Consider the following 20,829-nt stretch of genomic DNA (forward strand, 5'->3'; position numbering starts at 1 on the left):
ATCTGAAATGCAAACAAGTAATATGCAAAAAGAAAATTTTTATGGTCGCACAACATTTATAGCCAATTAGTAATGAACTTCTGTTTGCAGTAGACAGTGGAGAATAAGGAATTAAGGCTTACTCCCCTTTCCAAACATAAAAATTTTGCTTTCAAAATATTCTTTTGAATTTTTCTACAACCACTTAAAAAAAGCCGCAGAAGTTTTTTGGGGTGGATTAAATTTCAGATTCATAAGGTGGCTGAACAGATTTACTTTTGGGGGGGGGGGGTGTTAGTATTGTTTAATGGCAGCTTTTCTATGGTTTTGGTTTGGGGGTTTTTGTTGTGTTTGGGTTTGTTTTGGGGTTTTTTTTGACATTGGTTTTGTCCCCTAGAAAAATGTATAGGACAAGTAGCAAGTTCATCTGCTGTTAATTCTTCATCTTGCGCAGATGCACAGGGAAAAAAAATTTAGCTCCCAAGGCAAGGTAGACAGGAAGTTTTTGGGGTTTTTTTTAGGTGAAGTATGTGGCAGTTTTGAGCAGAGAAGAATTGGTGCACTCTCCGTTTCAGCTGGATACATTCTGCACAGCCGTAAGAGTGCACTACTAGTTATGCCTCTTGACTAATGAATAGTGCTGCTCCCAGGCTGCTCAGGTAGCAAACGCAGAAGGGGTAGATGAAAGGAAGAGGGGGCTTTATGTAACTCTAACTTGTTCCAGATCAGAATTGACTGCAATAATGAAAGGAGTGTCCACACTAAAACATTACAGAATACCTCCAATGAAGGTAGTCGGCTGCGCACGGGTAAAGAACGTAATCAGAAGAAAGAGAAAACGGACAGCGCAGATGGTCAACAGCCGCTGGTGAATGGCGTCCCCTAAACTGCAGAATCCTGAAGTCACATTTCCTATACTGTTTCAGTAATTCCTATTCCATGTTAGAGAAACTTGTTAGGCCAAAGACAAATAGTAGGCAAGATGGCGCAGGGCATGAAATGAACATATGTTCTCTGTTAGCCTTTTTTAACATCAACAGTATGCAGTTCTTTTCAGAATAAGAAGTTATTCAAATATTTGCATAAAAATATCTGAATTTCTGAAAATCGCTTTCAAGTACATATTGCAGTTCAAACAATGAAAGATTCTTTTTTGTTTGTTTTAAAAATACTGAGCTGTGCATTGGTAAACTTTCTGTTCAGTTGTACTGTTTTAACACATCGGGTCAAATTCACTGCTCAATTTCAATTTTCAGAATAAATAGTGTTTGCAGTAATCAAATTGGCTTCTGTTTTCAATCTAACTTACAAGTTCTTCATGAAATGCTATGTCGTTTTATGTCCTGTGTCAGTTCACATTCTGGTCCACCTTTTTCAATATTTTAGTGGACCCTGAAATATGTGTGATGTAACAATTGTCATTTTCATTAGCAAAAAAGTTGTATGATCTGTGCCTTTTTTATATCTTGGCAGGTAGGAATATTATATTTGGATGCAGAAATCAGGGAAGATGAGTTGGTAACACTAAATGTAAAATATATGTAGCAATCCTTGTCAGACGTTAGTACTTTATAGACAAGTGCATGCTTTCCATAATTTTTCCTTGCATAAACATTGAGTTAGGCAGTTATAAGAATAGGAAGTTTATTTTGCACTGAAGATTTGGCAAATAGTGTTATTGAAAAAAGGTTGTAATTTTTTTCCTTTGTAGGCAGTACAGGAGCTTTTCTCTTTTTTTCTTAAAAAATAATAAAAAACCCCTTTCCACTGTGGAAAACTAAAAAAAAAAAAAAGAAAACTCATTGTTACTGAGGGAACAAGTGTAATGTGTTCACAAGCTAGTAATGTGTGCCTGCTATTTGGCCAGATGACCAGTTCAAAGCACTGATGTTTTTCATCCTCCCAGATTTTTTTGAATTGCTTATTTTAGTTCAGGGGCCATCTCAGGAGAGGTAGGAAGAAAATGACCACGTGTAATGCCCTGGAAAGTACAGATACAGTAGTTGGAGATACTGGAGGTAGAAAAAAAAGTCATCATATTTTGAGGTACAAGGTCTGAATTACCAGCCCATTCTAAGGTGTCATGGTATTTGATCCAAAGTACAGTTGTACACCTGGGAAGTGGTGGGGGAAGCTGTGCTTTCTTTTATTTTGGATCATACATTAACTTACTGAGCAAAACTGTATAAGGACCTTTATTTTAATCCATTTTTATTCAGATTGCTCCAGAAGGAGAGCCGCTGTTTATGTACAGACTTGTACAAACTTGATCTGATGTATTTTGTGAGTTTTGTTTCTTTGGTTTTTTCATTCTTTTTTTTTCTTGCATACAGGTGAGCATACTAAAAATGGCAAAGAACTGCACATGATTTAACAAATATAAAAATGTCTTAAAAAGTATTGCCAAACATTAATGTTGATTTCTAGTTATTTATTTTGGGAATGTATAGTATTTGAAAACAGAAATTGGTACCTTGCACACATCATCTGTAAGCTGTTTGGTTTAAAATACTGTAGATAATTAACCAAGGTAGATTGACCTTGTAATGTAACTGCTCTTGGGCAATATTCTCTGTACATATTAGCTACAACAGATCGGATTTTATGTTGACATTTGTTTGGTTATAGTGCAATATATTTTGTATGCAAGCAGTTTCAATAAAGTTTGATCTTCCTCTGCTAACTGATGTTGATGCAATCCTTATAAATGATTGCTTTTAAAAATCTCAACTTACAGAAAGTAGAAAAAAGTATTTCTTTATTTAGACTTTAATGGCAGCCATTGTTTATTTACACATTTCAGAAGGCTTTTAAAATATTACCAGTTTTCAAAACTATGGCACATAACGCTCAAGAAAACACAATCTCATGATGAAATGCTACAGTACCTGTTGAGTTGTCACACTACGTGCACTGTATTTCTCACATTCAGTGGTTGAGTTTACTAAGGTGCTAACTAGGTTAAAATGTGAAGTTACTAAACTAGTCTGACTCATTCGCTGCATTCCATTTTCAAACGCATTTTGGGGTTATGACCTTCAGTATTTGTGTGCTTAACATGTATCCCTTTCAGTTCATATTGCAGTGGTTTTAAATGTTATTAAATTTCAACAAATTAAACTGTGAATCTAAATGTACAATCTTATTTTGAAAAGTCATGTTGTTACAAAACTTGAAAGTGCAACAAATGTCTGATGCTTAAGTTCAGGTTCATCCTATTGGTAACTTATAAAGTATGGTCTAATGAATTAAAATTATTTTTAAAATAAAGTACTTTCAAAAGATTGAGAGGTATTTGTGGATGATGCCAAAGTCTAAATTCAGTAGTGTTAAGCTCAAAGCTTATAAATTAGCAAATACTTACAGAAATAGGAAGTTTGTGTTTTCTTTCTGTACTAAATGTGTTTTTGTCAGTGAAGGTGGGAAGTTAAGATTTTTCAGAGTTGGTATAAAACCTTGGCAAGGGGGAAAATAAATAATCTTTGTATACAGCTTTGGAACATAGATAAAAATCTCTATGAACATTCATGAGCTCAAGAAGCAACTAAGTTTAGTTTCTTGAATATAGAACTTATTTAAATTACTTAGCTCTATATCAGCTTTTTCAGCCATTTGTGTCTATAATATTAAGTACCATACACCATGCTTGTTTTCAACAATCCAGAAACAAAATTGAGCACTGTATGACACTAAGCATGGGCTGTGTGTTCTTTGTGGGAGGACTTATTGTGAAAAATAACTTGTTTTCCTGAACTACAGTATGTTTCCCTGCAGAACCCTCCAGTGTTGACATTAAAAGGCAATAGATTAATTAGGTTCCAGTGAGAGTTCCTCAGTCACTTCAGGAACCCTGCCGTATAATTACGGTAAGTGGCATTTGGTATTAATCTGCAAGAGGAAAGGTGGATCTCAAATTTTGTTATGCTGTGTATTTTTTAAGATTTTGTATATTTCCAGAAGCAGTAAGATTTTTAGTGGAATACCTGATGGGGGGAGATGATGATGCTATTTTTGGTGGGTACTTTAAAGATCAGTACTTTGGTTTTCATCCTAAGTGATGCTAGTCAAGGTCTTTTCCGTCTGTGTTCACATCCATAATAGTCAGGGTGACTAGAGCTTTTAATGCCTTGACAGTGTAAGTCAGCTTTATCTATGTTATGAGCAGTGGGGTTAGTTCTTCAGAGTTGGGTTCGGAATAGATTCCAGTTTGATCTGCAAAGTTCTCCTTCCCAGAGTTTGACTAGGCTTAAGTGTGGTACTATAATACCTCTTTAATTTTCGACAGTTTGAGTCTGCTGCAGCAGACTCTGGATCTTTGGCATGCATGAAGGGATGGATCTTCTTTACTGCTTTTAACAGTTTTTCAAAATGTATCCCACGTGTCCTGCTTTCATGATTATGGAGGTCATCAATCTTGAGCAGTTTGTGATGAAGGTAAATAATTTCTACTAATCCATAAATAAAAATAGTTACCACTTCATGTTGCTGAAAGTTTCTTTGCAGTAGACTTCAAAGTAGTAATTTTTGTGTGCTTTGAGTGCTATATAGAAGTGGGTAATAAAGAAGATCAGCAATCACAGAATGGTTTGGGTTGGAAGGGATCTTAAAGGTCATCCTGTTCCAGCCCCCTGCCACAGGCAGGGACAATTCCACTGCAGCAGGTTGCTCCAAGTCCTGTCCAATCTGGCCTTGAATGCTGCCAGGGATGGGGCAGGCACAGCTTTTCCAGGCAGCCTATGCCACTGCCTCACCACCCTCACAGGGAAGAACTTACCCATAGGTGATTGGTTTGTGTTTCTGCTCAGGGTTCAGTAGAACAAGAGTTTCTTAATTTTTTTTTTTGCACAGAATAGAAGAAACCAATTTCCCATGGAAGCAGTTAATTTAAAGCAAAGAAAAAAAAATCCCATTAACATAGTCTGTATAAAGGACCAAGAACTCGACTCTGCTGCAGAAAGGATGTAACAGAATCGTTTAGGGAGATTTGGGTTACTTGATGTGCTTTCTTTTTTTGGCTAGTGGACTTAAGCTGAGCCTTAGGCATAGACTAGTTAAAACAAGGAGAGTAACCAGTCCAAAAGGTAATAAAAAGAAAATCGAGTGGTCAATGTGGGGGCCAATTTTCTTAGAGTCTTGGCAGTCTGAAATGTCCTGTATTTGTGTATCAAAAATACATCACACTATATGCAGTGTTCCAAGAGAGGAAGCAATATGGGAGATCTTACTTGTATGTGAAATCATATGCTTCAGAAAATGAAGAATGTTTGTTCTGTATGAGGCACGTTTCTAAGTATCTTCTTACTGGTGCTGTTGAGAGTGGCTGTGTCTAGTCTGCATATAGAATGAAACAAATTGAGGACACGTTATATTGGTGAGCTAATGCTGCATGCAAATTAGGTTAAAAGGAATCACCCTTTAAATTCACTATTCAAAGAAAAAAAAAACCAACCACAACATTTACATGTGAATATATAGTGAATGCATAGCAAAAAAATAGCCTTTTGTTAAGGTTTCTTATCAGATCAAATGGCTCTTATAGGATACTTCCTTTCTGAAACAGAAGTTGTTCTAGGCAGTTCTAGGAGAACTGCTGTTTTTTAGGGCATCTGAGTTTACTTTAGGTTTCTGTATTTGTAAAACCTTGTTCCTAGGTTGTGCAAAGAGCCTCAAGAAAAGGAATGGAAATATTACAGCTTTGTGTTAGGTTGTGGTGATATTTGGTGAGCCTGTGGGGTGATCCCATTACCTAATTATTTAATGTTTAATAAATTATTGGGAAGCTAAGTTAAGATCTCTTAACCGAATCTTGTTCTGAGGAGTGAGTGTATTTTCATGTCCTGAGGTATCTGCTGCCTGGCCTGCACAACTGAATAGTGTTTGCACACTGAAATGTGATAGGTAATAGCATAAACTTAGTTTAAATTTAGTGAATTAAAAGATTAAGAGACTTAACTATCTTGGGAAGGAAGGGGGGCTGATTTATTTGAAACTCTGTACAGCTTTTTTCTGGTCTGGTTGTTGATGCATTTATCACATCTGTACTGTTGATTCTGAGCTGCGTCATAGTAACAGGGAGCTCATTGTGATGAGCTTTGATTCCATGTTCTGCGGAACAAGTCTGTAGTTGTAGTATTCTGGATAGCTGTAGTCTTCCTGTTCCAACAGTAGCAGAGACAACAGCAAAAGTAGTATGTAATGGGGAAAACTTTAATTGTCTCTTTATCTCCCTTGTTTTATTTCTCCCATTAGGTGTTGTCCTGTATGGCATTAGATGTTAATAGGTGTCTTGGCAAATATTGTTTCTTAAGAGGACAGAAATCATTTCACATTTACTTACCAAAGCAAAGTTGCTCTGTGGGACAGAATGTGTCTGTATCTTGCTTTGGAGAACAGGTACCTTCTAATGGCAGGAAAGTTTTCCTCAGTTATCAGGAGTGAGAGGAATCAGACCCCTTAAAGACTAATACCTTTGTAAAATGTCATCTTTTTCCTTGTGTAGCACTTCAGAAAGTGGGGTTGCTCTCCTTCACCAATACTAGCAAAATAATCTCTAGGTTTAAACTGTCTTAACTAAATACGCATGATAATAATAAAAAGAAGATCTTTCTAGAGGTAACAGCAGGAGCAGCAGGCAAAGTGGAATATAGCATCTGGCAAAGCAATCTTTGGGGGTTGGTTGGAGGTAAAAAAACCAAAATCCCAGTTTAAACCTGCTGTTAAATTACTGTGCATATACTGGGAATTTCTAAAAGTTTTTATCCATAATATCACTTTGAACCACCTTTATAAACTCTTACCCAGAGAATCTCATATGTTCTGATTTCTATTTCGACAAGCTAAACTAGAATTCAGTTGTAAGCTTCTAACAGTTTTTAGTTCTTCAATTTTGATTCTGTTCATAAAACCTGAATTAAATTTTTTAGCTGAAATTGATATTTTTAGGGTGCCAGGTGTTTATATCTCAGACATTTCAGAGAGAGGGTTTTTTGGCTGCTGTCTCCTAACCGGATGTTTCCTTTAAGCTCTTATGAGTAATTTCCTTAAAATCACTTTTTGCAAAAAAAAGATTTAACTGGGTTTGGCCTCCTTAGTGCAAAAGAAGGGAGTCCTGCTCTGTACAGCAGTCTGTTGGCATTATCTAATCCATGAGTAAGAAGTTAAGAGCAATAATTTTTTTAATGCATAACCTCATTATTACTGTTGGTTTTATTGCAGTAATGCTGCTAATTTGCACCGGTTTAGCGTGGAACTATATGGTACTGATACTGCTTTATAACATCAATTCAAGTGAGTATTGCAAGGGGAAATGCATTTTCACAGAAGCAGCAACTAATTTTAGTAGCAAGAAGTTTACAATATTCTTCTTTTGGTAATGATTGGAAAATACTGAAAAATATTAGTTAATTACTTCAGATGGGATTGATCAGTCCTGACACTTAAATACAGCAAAGCATGGTTTTCTTTTATCCAGCTACAGTGTCTGTTTCCCTCTTTGTGCATCTGTATGAGAAACACATGCTGCTTTTTTGATCCCTGGCCGTGTATCTTCCTTTTATTTTACCTTTGATTATAGGTTCTTCTGGGTTTTCCCTCTTCTTTTTTTTTTTATCTCTCACATACAGTTAAGGGTGTTCTTTCAATCTGTTGGATTTTGATGTATTTGCTTACTGCAGCAGGTGGCTTGAAAGTGTTAGCAAAGATTTTGGGCTGATAAATTGCGCTCACACCAGAAGCTAAATTTGGTCATCTGACATGTGTGTAAAGGATCAGCCCACACATTAAGCTTGCAGTTGATCCTTTATGCATTGAGAAACCAGACTTCAGAGACTACCTTTTCAGATCTTGGTGAAAGGCTCTGGGTTGCTGCAAAGCGAAATATTTTCATGGGGTGTGTTTATGTGTGAGCTCTAATGTAGGTATAAATGTGATTCATAAGTATGTGGTGCAGCTGATGCTGATTGTCAGTGTTCCATCAAACCTGTGTGTGGGGCTTTTATCACTTTAAACTTAGAATCATGTGCAAGACAACTGTGGTAATATTTTCACATGATTCTTACCTAACTGATTGTGCGATACCTCATCTTATGAACTTCCTGAGAAATCATTACAAAATCTTTAAAATTTTCTGTTCCTCTCTTGATTACAGGGGGACTGTGAAAGTGTGAACTTTGCTGGTCACATTTCTGTTACACCGAGTTTCAGATTCTCTATTTGACATAGATTAAATTCTTCCTATTCTGATGCCTTTTTTTTTTCCCCAAGGCAGTTTTGTATGGCACAGCAGAGGCAATTTGTGCCCCAGGATAGAGAATTCATGCTCCTGACGCTGCTAGCTGAAGAATAATCCAAAGACTGAAGTTGCTCAACACCGTTAGTTTTTAGTTAGGCCATGATCTCACTTCTGTTTGCGGGAGCTATTAAACCGTGAAATGGCTTTCAGTAATCTTCATCACTGAAATCTGTTAAAGTTGTGATGGTGTAAGTTTCTCATTGAGAGAAAAAAAGGCAAGCAAATAGGAATACTGGGTTTCTTGGTTTCTTTTTCCCTCATTGTGCAATGGTTGATTGCCAGTGGAGTCCCACTGTGATTTGCACTTTTGGTTTAATGAAAAAGAGATAGTGAGGCAGCAAGGTTTACTAAGGCCATTTTTTTTCTGAAAGTAAAAATAAAAGGCAATTGAGCCATCCCAGAGCCACAGATCACCAGGGTTTGGGAAAATACTCCGGTACCTCTATATTCAGGGATGTTTTGCTCTTACCTAAATGTTGTAGATTGCTGTCTGAAACAAGATGTTGGTATAGAAGCACGTTTGGCTGTATCTGATTAAAGCTACCTTTCCCAATGTTTTGTGTTTCAATTGGAGAATGATCTTTAAAGCAAAGGCTAAAATCTCTGCTTGCCTATGTAAGAGAAATACCTCTATAGGTACAATATGGTTTTCATGTAACCTGCACCTTGTATGTGAACAGTAGGGCTTTTTACTTTGACAGTTTCTATCTGAATGGATTCTTTAATCAAAGTTTCATAGCTTTAGTTCTTTACTCATTGTGGTTCATGAAGCAATTTGAAGTAATAGAAGTGAATGCAACAAAAAGACATCTATGCTTAACCTTGCTAGCCTTCTGTAGTCATGATTTATAATGACTATAAATGCCTTCATAATGAAAGATAATGAGTATGAAAATGTCATTGCATTTAATTAATTATGGATATTTTGATGGTAATGAGCTAATCCTTATGAGCTTTCAGGCTTTGCACCACCACCTCAGCATGCGTTAGAAAAGAGTGAAGTGGCACCCCATGTACTTACGAAACTGAAAGATGCATTTGAGCCTTTCTTAAGATTCTTCAGGCCAGTGAGTAAGTGTCACTTCATCACTGCAGCATTGTTTCTCTTGTCCCTTTCCCTTTCTTGTGTCTTGCTTCTAGTTCACCCTTCCAATTCTACCTGGCAGCATTTAATGTTTTTAAAACCCCCAATCTGATACTGTAGAACTCACTAGATCTCTTCAAAACGGTATTGTTACATGGTCCTTTGGAGCAATTAAATTTTGCTTCTGCTGCTTTACTACCCTCCTACAAATCCCTTCTTTGTCAGTGATGTAATTGCACTAGAAATGCTGGACAGTTTGCTGTAGGATCCACCTTTGATCTAAACTACTTCTCTAGTCTTCCCACATACACATAGGACAAAAAGAGCAATTCGGCACATCCTAAATGAGAGAAGGATTCTGCACCATGGTGCTCACTGTTGGCTAGGGAAGGCTCCAGTCCAGCTTAGACTGGACTACTGAAGTTAAATGCCAAGAACTACATTATTTCATAAAATTGAGACAGAAAATGCAATGCGGATTTGCTAATATCAGTAAGAAAGATATCTTCGAATAGAGAAAGGGTTTGGCATGTATAAAGATTGCAAGATCTGTAATCGGATCACAGATAGAAAGGAGAAGCGGAGATATGGTGGAGTTTGCGATCTTCAGGGTGGTAAGGAGGGTGCATAGCAAGCTGTCTAAACTGGTCTTTGGGAGATCAGGCTTTGGTCTCTTAAGGGATCTGTGTGGTAGAGTACCATGGGATAAAGCCCTGGTAAGGGACAGGGAGCTTGAGAAAGCTGGTTAATATTCAAGGATTGCCTCTAACATCAGGAATGATGCATACCAACAAAGGAGGTTGTGGGAAAGAATACCAGGAGGCCTGCATGGATAAACAGGGAGCTCCTGGACAAAGTGCAGCACAGAAGGGAAGCCTACAGAGGGTGAAACAAAGGTAGCCTGAGAAGAGTATAGAGAAATTGTCCAGTCAGCCAGGGATCATGTTAGGAAAGCTGAAGCCTTGATAGAATTAAATCTGCCAGGGATGTCAAGGGCAACAAGAAAAGCTTCTACAGATGAAAGGAAGATGAGGGGAAAATGTGGGCCCTCTCCAGAAGGAAATGGGAGATGTGATTATTCAGGACATGGGGAAAGCTAAGGTACTCAATGACTTTTTTTGTACTGGTCTTCACCAGCAAATGCTCCAGCCACACCACCCAAATAGTAAAGGCAAAGGCTGGGAGAGTGAAAAACCATCTGCTATACAGGGTGATAGGTTTGAGACCATCAGTAACTGATTAAATATCTTGGGCATTTGGTCCTACAAGCTGATTTTCAGGTGCCTATAGAAACATGCAATTAGTGTCGACCAGAGATGGTTTGCTGCAATGTATCCTATGCTTGCTGGCCCCTTAAAAAAAAAAATCAAAAAACAAATTTAAGATTTTTTTTTTTAATTAAACAGTCCTGTCAGAAAATTGCTTGTCTCTCCTACTGATTTTGCAAACCTAAATACAAAAAAGCTGTACAATGATGCTTAGACTGGGGTTTGTAAATGTTTCATAAGAAGAGCAAATTACAGAGGATTTTGGAAGACATTTTAGCTTTCCTGTTAAATTTAATATAAAGATTAGTTCTGGGGAAAAAGCATACATGAAAATCAATGATAATTTTTTTTCAGGCAGATTTATCTTATGAAAACATACTAGGGTCATGAAAATGTTAACTTCCCTCTGAGCATTGCTCCTAGAATAGAGATCTTACGTATTATTTCTTTTTCTTTAAAGCATGCCGTCACAGAGAAGGACAAACCTTAATTCCTTGTCCTGTAGGAGCTGGCCTTAACACAACCAAATGCTTGGAAAATAACTGTTGTCCTTTCCAAACCAGCTATGAACCAATTTGTTATATGCCATTCAAAGACAGTAAGTATACTTCTGTAGGTAACTACCTCATAGCCAAATGCTGCTTCTGGTCAGACAATGTGATTTTTCATTTCTGTTTCTCCCTTAAGTTTCTCACGTCGCCGCTCTCTTCAGTGTAAGTGTAAGCTTGCATTTATTTCTGAGCATGTATATTAAGACAGAAAATAATTGATTCAAAGAATTAGCTGGATATCTTGTCAACCCCAGCACAAGCAAAGAATGTGATGCAAATAAACCTAGTAAAATATGTTAGTGTAAAGAATGAAGACTATTTGTGGAAAGGGGGGATTAATTCAAAGTAGTAGTGGCTCTGTGAAAGTGCTATCAAGAAAAGGTGGGGGAATTGGATGTATTTAATTTGGGGAAGAGGAGGCTAATTGGTTGCTTAATAGGTACTGAAGCCTGTTTAATAATGCAGTTTCTAAGATGAGCAAGCCACAGATGCTTGGTAGAACCAGATGATAAGCGGGAATTACCGCTAATTGTTTTTTGGGAAATTTAGCTTGGACATTAGGTGGGGGAAAAAATTCTTCAGGAAAGTAGTGCAACTCTAGAACAATCAGAAGTAATAAGAAAGGTTCTGGAGTCTCCATCCTTGGAGGGTTTTCCAAGACCTGGCTAGGCAAAGGCACAACTTGACCTCATTTTGTTGGTAACCTTGCTTCAGGAAGAAGGTTGATCAACCAAGATCTGCAGAAAACTCTTACAGCTAACACTTTTTGTGGCTCTGTTCTCAAATTCTAGCGCCTTAACATAGTATTTTACCTTGTTTTTTTTTTTTTAGTTTGAGCATAGGTTTGGTGTACATGGGTTTTCTTCTGTCTCAGATGAAAGAATGCAGCAAACTTTTTGTATGTCCTACCTTTGCACATAACTGTGGTAATTTCTGCTTCACTGTAAGGGATGTATCAAATCTTAACATTTTTCCTGTTTATACAGCTTGGTAGAGACAGTTGCTTTTCACAGTGAAGTTGCTTCAGCAAACTGAAAAATACAAGGAAGTTAGAGGCCCTTTATTAGGCACAGAATTATTGGTGTTGAAGGGACCTCTCAAGAACATACAGTCCAATCCTCCCTGCTCAAGCAGGTTCAGCTGCAACAGGTTTCCCAGGGGCTGTACTATAGCAAGAAGGAAAGCTGTACAGTGAAAATTACAGCTCTTCTGCTCATTTGAAGGGCACACACTCAAGCACATGTTAAAATTAAACATGCTTATTCAGTTGTGACTACTTGATTCCTCATTCCAGTTAAGCTTTTATTGTTTGGACATAAATATCAAGGGCTGACTATTTTACAGAATTATTTGCTCATAGATTAATTAGCTACTAGAGTGCTCCTGTATGTACAACATATGTCCAAAGAAAGTACAGACATTTACTGCCCTTGGAGCACATGCTGTTTGTCTCGTAGCAATCTGTTGACAAAACAGAAGTGCTTAGCAGATATTAAACTCATGGCACTTGTGTTTCTGTAACATGGTCACAGGCTGCATATTCAAACGGTTCTCATCTGGGAGTTTTATCTTGAATTTCACTAGGAATAAAAAGCTTTAAGAAAATGCTGCAAAAGTTGTGAACTGAAGTAGGTAGATAGCATTCATTTGCACAATTTTGTCTCTGTTCCTAAGTATGCAAAGAAGTTTCTGAAGGACTGTGTTATCCCCCCACCCCTATGCCCAGGGCTCACTGAAAACCTAGTTGCTTCTGAAACTAAGCAAACTTGGGCTGTTCAAATGTGTCAAATTTGAGACTTGATCTTTCTCACCTGAGCTCATTTCTAAGACCTGCTTTTTTTCGTTGTGTTGTTGGGTGAGATATATGCATATCTGTTTTCGAGGTTAATCTCTGTCATCTATATGTCAATATATATCTGGTATATATTGGAATGATTCACATCCGGTATATATGGAATGATTCTCATCTAATGCAAGCCTCTGCTGACTCTACAGATATGCAACTGACATTTCGACTGATTGCGCTTGTGGCAGGAGGATTTATAATTATGGGGTGTCTACCACTCTGTTGCTGTGCCATTTTGCAGAAATGGTAAGCATGAGAGCACGACCAGATCAAATTTCTAATGTACTGCTGCTAAACACAGAAAATATGGATAACTGATGTATTTGAAGTCAGGGGATAAAAGACGGGGAAAAAAAAAGGCAAGAAACTAATGTGCAAACATAATCGAGTCCTTTGATTTTGAAGCTACATGAAACAGCATCAGTTAGGCTTAAGAAAAAAAGCTTGTTACTGCCCCAGTACTCTTTCTAAAGACCCAGTTATAAAGGAATTAGACTTAATCTTACTTCCCTGGATTGAGAAGTTGCATGTAAACCATGAAGGCCAATATCCTGAGGTATGGAAGACTTGGCTTTTGCTCCCTTGACTCTCCTATATTTTCCACCACTTTCTGCCCCTGTTTCCCACCAAAGGCTAGTATATCCGTGTTAGTGGAAGCTGTTTTCCATTTTCTTCTGTTTGAAAGCAACACCAGCAACTGGCAGGTGTGGGCAAAAAAGTTGGCAAATGAGAGTTAAGAGCAAATCAAGCTGTTGGGCAGCTCACAACACTGCATGCAGCCCAACCTGTTCAAACAGAATACGTTTGTAGGACACTGTGTCCTGAGTGTAAAGAAAACCCAGAACATCAGAGAAAAAAAGAGAAAAATGAGAAAAAAAAAAAAAGGAAGTTTTGAGGAAAAGTCAATTTTGTGTTGTAATGTACATTTAAACAAACCAGTGAGAAAACATTCTGCCCCTTGTCTTAGCCCTCAAAAATCATAGGGAGGAGGGAGACAAAAATGGTCCTTTAACCACTGCCTTCTAAGGCACTTCTTCAAAGTGACATGCACAAGGAATGAGTTACCCAAAAGGTAACAGGGAAGAAATGAATGTGGAAAAGCAGTTTGTAAAGAACAGTCAGTAGAAATGTGTCATTGTGGAATAGACCTGGAGTTATGCAGTAAGACACAGAAGGAATGAACAAACTAGTAGGCCTAAAAAGAGTACAAGAGGTGGGCTGGGAGCATGCCTGGGAGAAAAGCGAATTAACTATCTCTGATGCTTCTAATGTGCAGTGCATCTTTTTCAATGTATGGGGCACATTACAGCCTGTGAGTGCAATGGAGTTACGTGTTTGATGTTGTGAAGAGTTTTGGCATGTGTATATGTTATGATAATGGAAAAATGTAAGCTCCACAACATCAAAATTATTGAACTGAAATTGTGCTTTGTTTTTCTAAGGTGGTAGTTGATATTGAATAACTAATGCTGTAGCTTGGTAAATATGACATATATTATACAAGCTATATATAAATACGTCTTTTTTGTAAAGATTTTTTTCTCCTGTTGAACTTTTGCTTTGCTAAGGCATTAGTAGTCTGTGTGGGAACATATACATACACGTACACGCACACACATAGACTTTACTAATGTGGCTGACTAGCAGATGGCTATTTGCTGTGGAGTTCCACATTTAGACAAAACCTGCTGTGAAAATCTCCACATTACATCTTACGCTGTGCTCAACAGCTGATGTTCAGCATACAGATAGCTGCACTGAGTCATCAGTGACTCTGAAAACAGGAGGCAAAGAATTAACATGAAATTATCATAAATTTTCTGGAAAATGAATTAATATGTGTTCGTTTTGAGAGAATTCACATTAATGTTTAAATTATCATTTCTGTGGTTTTTTTCATAGCTATGGAAATTAGCAATATTGCTGTTCTGCTATGACTTGGGTTTTGCTTTGTCTTTTCAATGCAGTGATTAACCAGATGCTGAATGGTTTTAATTTGCAACACCATATATTTGAATTCGAGGAAAGGACCAGTCCTATAAGAGTGTAACTTTCGAGTTTTACGAGTTTTAGAGACAGCTGATAGATGATATGGCTTTGAAAAGCATTCCTTTAATGAGCCTCAAACCTTCTCCCTGGATGGAAATTCTTTTAACTTCAGTGTTGTACAGTTCTCGTTGAGAGGGTGCTACATATGATGCCAAAACTGTACTGCAGTGGATGTACACAAAAGTAAAAATTGTTCTCTAGAGTTATCAATAAACAAGAGGGATAATTGATTAGTTTCACTGTGCTTCTTCTAGAGCAAATTCCAAGGTTTCCCATAGGATCCTGTATTTGTATTTATCTGAATTTATATAAAATACATAATTTTAATATAAATGTATATGAATTATATACATTTAAAGTACATAATAATATAAAATATACATATAAAATAATATATTTTTTCTAAATTAATTTTATCTATATTCATTTGTGTGTGTATGTGTGTGTGTATATATATATATATATATATATATATATATATATATATATATATAAAAGATGAAGGGAGAGAGGCCAAACTTGGGCAACTGGAAAGTTTTTACAGGCACTTGTGTTAGGGGTGGCTGTTGGCTGTTTGTTAAGAGATGCTCAGGACTAGGATAGCAGAGGTAATTCCGTAACATGGCCAGATTAAGGACATGTAGAGGCATGGAATTCCTGTAAAATTGATCAAGAGTGGAGTACTCCTCGCCTTGCCATACTTGATCAGCACTAGTAATTTCTTGGGTTACTGAGGCTTTGTTAATTCCGCACCCCACTGATGAGTTGTGTATTTGTCTCCTTCCAATGGTATCTTTTGTGCAGAAAGCAGTCCGCACATGCGCATTCCCTGAAGTTGGCAGCTTCTCTTGTGTGCTGTCAACATAACATCTCTTTTCTTGAGCTGGGCTCTCTGGTGCTTTTGCTACGTCTGTAACTGTGCTACACTAAGTTTTTTCTGTTGTGTTAGTCTTCATTAGCATGCAGTGGTGGGTCGGTTAAGATACTGAAGGTTAGGAAAATGCAGGTGCACATCACTAATGCTGTATTTGAATAAGGTTACGTAGGTCTTTTAAAAAATGAGACTTAGAGAAGTCTTCATTTCCTTTGGCCGAATTCCTAGTACAGCTGTGGGAAGCAGGCCGTAGAATTTGCTTTAGTAGTTACTGGGGAAATTTCTGGTCATGGTTGCATTATATGAATTGGAAGGTGAGCTGAAATTCATGATGAAAATGTAAGAGATGGAAAAGCATTTCAATAAGCTTTTCTCTAGCTTTAATCTGCCCATGTTCTAGAGGTGAAATCTTGTGATGGCCCTTGTAATCAACTGTAGCTTTGTGGGTTTTTTCATTGAGCTACGATTTCACAGCTAAAATCTAGGTGATCTCCTCTAAAGTCCTTTTTTGGAAGTCAGCCAGTTTCAGCTGTTTTAATATGTTGCAGCCAATGTCTCAATCATTTACGATGGGCAAACAGCAGAGTAGTGAAATTTGTGAAGGGAAGAGCACATACTGAAGAGCTTCGTGGCCTTCTACAAGATTGACTTAAGAAATAAGGACCATAAGAACAGCAACAAAAACAAAAAGGTAAACTAACCTTGGAGGTTTTTTCCATTCTTTCAGTTTAGGATTCTTCTATCAGTTCTGTATAGAATATTAAATGTATGCATTACTAAATGCCTGTTGCCTCCCAGTCCAGTAGGCTTTATCAAAAGGCACTGTTTATCAGGGACCACCTTCAGTTGGTGTTGTGGGAGAAGTACTGATTGATTGCTGACCCAGGATGATGAATGACAGCAGAGCAAGCCATGGGCAATATTACAGTCCTAGACTTGAGTCCTCTGCCATTTCAGTGTTCCTTTTCCTATGTGCAAACTGTGTCTCATCAGAAAGTGGAAAAGCAAAGTTTTGCCACATTCAGGAGATGCAGATCCATTTACAGCCAGTAAGAGATCTGTCCTTCTGTAGAGATAGGGATATTTTACAGCTGACATACTTGCACAGCTCTACATCTTGGCATTCTTCCTCAATGCTGAAAAGCAGTTGACTACTGAAATAAATGTAATCTGAGTGTGAAATGCTATTTGCTTCACATGAACGTGCCAAACTATGGCCTACTAAAGACAACAATGAAATAAGAAAATGTCAATGAGGTCATTATACAATAAGAAAATATTTTGGGAAGAGTATTTATTTGACAAAAATGTAAAATGTCACTAAACGTAGTTACAATGATGTTTGGTAATAGGGGTTTTTATCCACTTTGTTGTAGAGGAACATCCAGCTGATCTTGAAGATCTCAAGCAGGACAACAGGATTACTTGAGTATGTCGTAAGAAAGATGTTTTGGCTTAGTATCAAAGTAATACAATGTTGTCAACCCTTGATAACACTATTGATTTTTGCAAGAGAAGGTCTTAATTTTTAATTCTTGTATGTTTATTCTTTATCTCCTGTACAAAAAAAGCTAATAACACTGAAAAGCAAAACTGCTCGTGAAAGTCTTGAATAATAAAGCCTATTTTGTCTAATTGATACAACATCACAGTGGAGGGAGATAAAAATACCAGTTAATTGCCTGTTTCCATTTAGTGGTCAGTCTTAGAATAGTATCTGGATTAAGAGGAGAATGTTGTCATTCATTAAATTGGTAGCAAGTGGCAATCTTACTGTTTCACTCATCTGTATTGGATGGCGCCATAGCACAGTAGTGCTGCTCTTGCTGAGGAGAATGGCTAATTCGCTACCAGGCTGCAGAGGACTTGGGAATCCCATTGTTGGGCAGTTGCTTTAAAGGTACATCTGGCAAAAATACAAAGTACTCAAGGAAACTGTTAGTGTTTTCTCTGGCACTGTTTCTCTACATGGTATATCACTGCACCTCAAGACTTTGTGAGCTTTGAATGGCCTGCCTCCCAAGGTAGGTGATTTCCAAATGCAATTTCTCTCAGTTTCCCTGTAGTGTAACAAAAATAACAGAAACAAACATGTAACAGTTCTCAGCAGATGGATGCAAAATAAAAATGAGCATCTAAAAGAATGTCAGTTGAAATCAGTGTTGCCCATAATAATGCAATCACTGGTAATTTTTCTTTGGGTCTCTGAACTCCATGTAGCGGAATTTCCAAGAGCTACAACTGGGAGGAATGGAGCTGTGCTCCTAAGGTGGAGCTTAAATAAAATGAGTGACTCTTTGAAGCTCTGTGTACTTCCAGGATTCCCCATTAAATGAATTTTTTTCTTTGCTTCATCAGTCCCCAAAAATAGCATCACTTAAAATCCAAGCATAATATGGGTGGGATATGCACATGGGCAGTCTCATATAGTTGTTGGAATACTTACTGATGATCAGACATAGCTATATGCAGGAGCTTTAAAGCCTGATATTGCAACCATTGACAGTAGCATGACAAATAATTTGGTTATAATTTTGGAAGCACATGTATTATGATGTTTTTAATGTGGAGCAGCAGAATGATGGAAGCTGAATAGGGCTCTGTTTGCCTTCCAAGTCTGATATGTATTTACTGTTCCTTGATACTATTTTTAGGAATGGTGAAGTATGCATATAGACATTTTGACACAGATAAAACCAGTTTCCTGCTACATGAATTTAGGGGCACTGTCACAACTGAAATGTGCATGTTATAAACCACACAGATCCTCATGGCTGATAGTGATTATGGAGAGAGTTTTGTGCTCTGGAGAAAGTTAGGCTTTCATATGGTGCTTCATGATTTTGATTTGAAGGGTAATAAATTCCTTCTGTTTCCGTGTCATTGACAGCACAACTGCTTTCAGTGTCACATAACCTTCTGACAAAGGGATGCATACTGGTAAAACAACGGTATTTAACAGTAAGCAATCAATGCATCTGCAGTAACTGTATCTGGCAGCACCAGAACACGATGAGCATAAGCAAAATATATGCACTGTAAGAGGAGAAGGAAAAGCGAGAGTTTATATTTCCCCTAGTGAGACAGTAGTCAAGAGCATTGTGCGTGGACTTGGGCCCTGTCCCTTTTCCATGTAGCAGTTTTGTTATAAAGATATTCTAAAAAGCTGGAAGTCTTGCTTTTCAGTTGGAGAAGACAAAAGCTCTGATTTTAAATTTTAATTTCTATAGTAGCTAGACAGTTCCTTGAATCAACAGCTGTCAGGCATGCGTACTGCATAAATAACTGCTGTCTGTGCCTCAGATGTTGTAATAGGTGTTTCACTATGATTGCAGGTCAAGATTATCACCTTGGGATCAAATCACAGATATTCATTCACAGGCCTGTTTGTGATGCTAACTGTACCGAGATTCACATAAATGTGGATGTTTTGATCCAGATCCCTTTCATAATATTTGGTTTATTTTCCTTAATCTTGCACTTTAGCATACTACAGAACAATTTGAGCATGGCATTACCCCACATCTACCTGGAGCATGTAGTCTCCCCAGTGCTTAAACTGCTGGTGTGTATCTTCTCTACCAAACTGCATGTTGCTGAGCCAAACTCAATTTTCCTTTGTCCTTTCCATCCCTTCAAAGATCTCAATTAGGGCCCCAGGTCAGCTGCAAGAAGGCACAAGCATTCTTATAAGGCTTCTCACAGTGCCTTTGTGGATACTGAGAGAAGCTGCTCACAGCTGGGTGCTGTTCCCAAGTCCACAAAGCAGAAACCTTCCACCCTCAGTCCCACATAGAGACACCTTCAGTACTAAAATCAGGGACCACAAGATGGTGCTGCAGGAAAATCTTTTTCCCTCAGTGGTTTTGGTTTCTGGAGAGTGTTACTGATTTCTACCTTTTACAATGTGGTTCATCAAGTCACAGAAAGGCAGATAGTGTACAACAGAGCAATGGTCACTCAGGAAAAAAGACAACATAATACAGCATATGGTGCCAAGGCTTTAGAAGACTTGCAAAGTATACAAACTGTTGCTGGTGGCTTTAGATCTGTTCTCCCTCCTATTGAACTGATACACATTGAAACAGAAGAGCTCTCAGTGGAGCATCCCGCTTTATCTTCACAAAGATTAAATAAATACAAGGCTAAACAACCCACCCCAATGCACAATAGCTGTGTCTGAGAGCGGATGCTGCTACTCTAGAGCCAGGAGCTGTGGTAGTGCTTCGGCAGTAGTACAGCTCTTTCATCACACCACCCGGAGCCTGCACCATGTCTGATGCCAAAAGGTTTGTCTCATTTTCTGTTCCTTCTGAAACCTAACTCGCACCTGTAACCACAGTCTGTAAAACTAAGAGATGGTTTTGGAAAGCTTTAAAGCAATATGAAATGCTAGCATTGCACTGCAGGCAATTGTGGCAATATCTGGTACTTCTTTTGGTCTGACCTTTAGAAAGCTTTCAAAGTCATGAGAATTGAACTGAAAAAATAAACACAATAGAATAAACCCAAACTTCAGAGTTATAGTGAGAGAACAGACTTGAACCATAAAGCTCAAGAATCCAGACCCAAATACAGATTTGTATTTGAGCAAAATCCCTGTGACTGGGGATTTGCCTCATGTTTTTTGAAGGCTTGAGGTTCAGTTCTGAGGCCTATTTTACCCAGCTGAGATTCATGCAATGCAAGATTGTGCAGATACAGAAGGAGAATGTACTTCATTGCTCAACAAATATTTTCCCAGCTTGTCTCCGTGTAAAGGATGCAATTTTGAAACTTTATGGTTCTTCTGATCCTTTGCCGACCTAAGCTTGGATGCATGGCTAAAATGAAATGCAAAGGTCTCCCTGGAGGAAGTGTTTCATGCTCTCCTGCCAGGTCCCAGTGG

At 37.9% G+C, this 20,829-nt stretch overlaps 2 protein-coding genes across 4 annotated transcripts in view; both read left to right on the forward strand.

Moving 5' to 3' along the window:
- Positions 1-1,261, forward strand: part of FMR1 (fragile X messenger ribonucleoprotein 1) — a 30,823-nt gene extending 29,562 nt beyond the window's left edge. Inside the window, exon 15 of one of the 3 annotated variants that reach the window (XM_057424090.1) lies at positions 704-1,261. In XM_057424090.1, coding sequence (XP_057280073.1) covers positions 704-865 — 162 coding nt within the window. In that variant the 3' untranslated portion in view covers positions 866-1,261. The remainder of the gene's footprint in view (positions 1-703) is intronic. The other 2 variants (XM_057424091.1, XM_057424092.1) reach the window with 2 other exon arrangements.
- Positions 1,262-6,147: 4,886 nt separating this feature from the next.
- FMR1NB (FMR1 neighbor) lies at positions 6,148-18,043 on the forward strand. The gene is made up of 7 exons (XM_057424094.1): positions 6,148-6,167; positions 7,195-7,266; positions 9,230-9,340; positions 11,082-11,219; positions 13,168-13,264; positions 16,490-16,632; positions 17,320-18,043. The coding sequence occupies exons 2-6, from the start codon at positions 7,197-7,199 to the stop codon at positions 16,587-16,589; spliced, it is 516 nt and encodes a 171-aa protein (XP_057280077.1). The 5' UTR covers positions 6,148-6,167; positions 7,195-7,196; the 3' UTR covers positions 16,590-16,632; positions 17,320-18,043.
- The last annotated feature ends 2,786 nt before the right edge of the window (positions 18,044-20,829 follow it).

The sequence above is a fragment of the Pezoporus wallicus genome, unplaced genomic scaffold, assembly GCF_028554395.1.
Source record: "Pezoporus wallicus isolate ANWC-B61680 ecotype Strahan unplaced genomic scaffold, APGP_CSIRO_Pwel_v1 contig_8075, whole genome shotgun sequence".
In the NCBI taxonomy this organism is placed as follows: Eukaryota; Metazoa; Chordata; class Aves; order Psittaciformes; family Psittacidae; genus Pezoporus; species Pezoporus wallicus.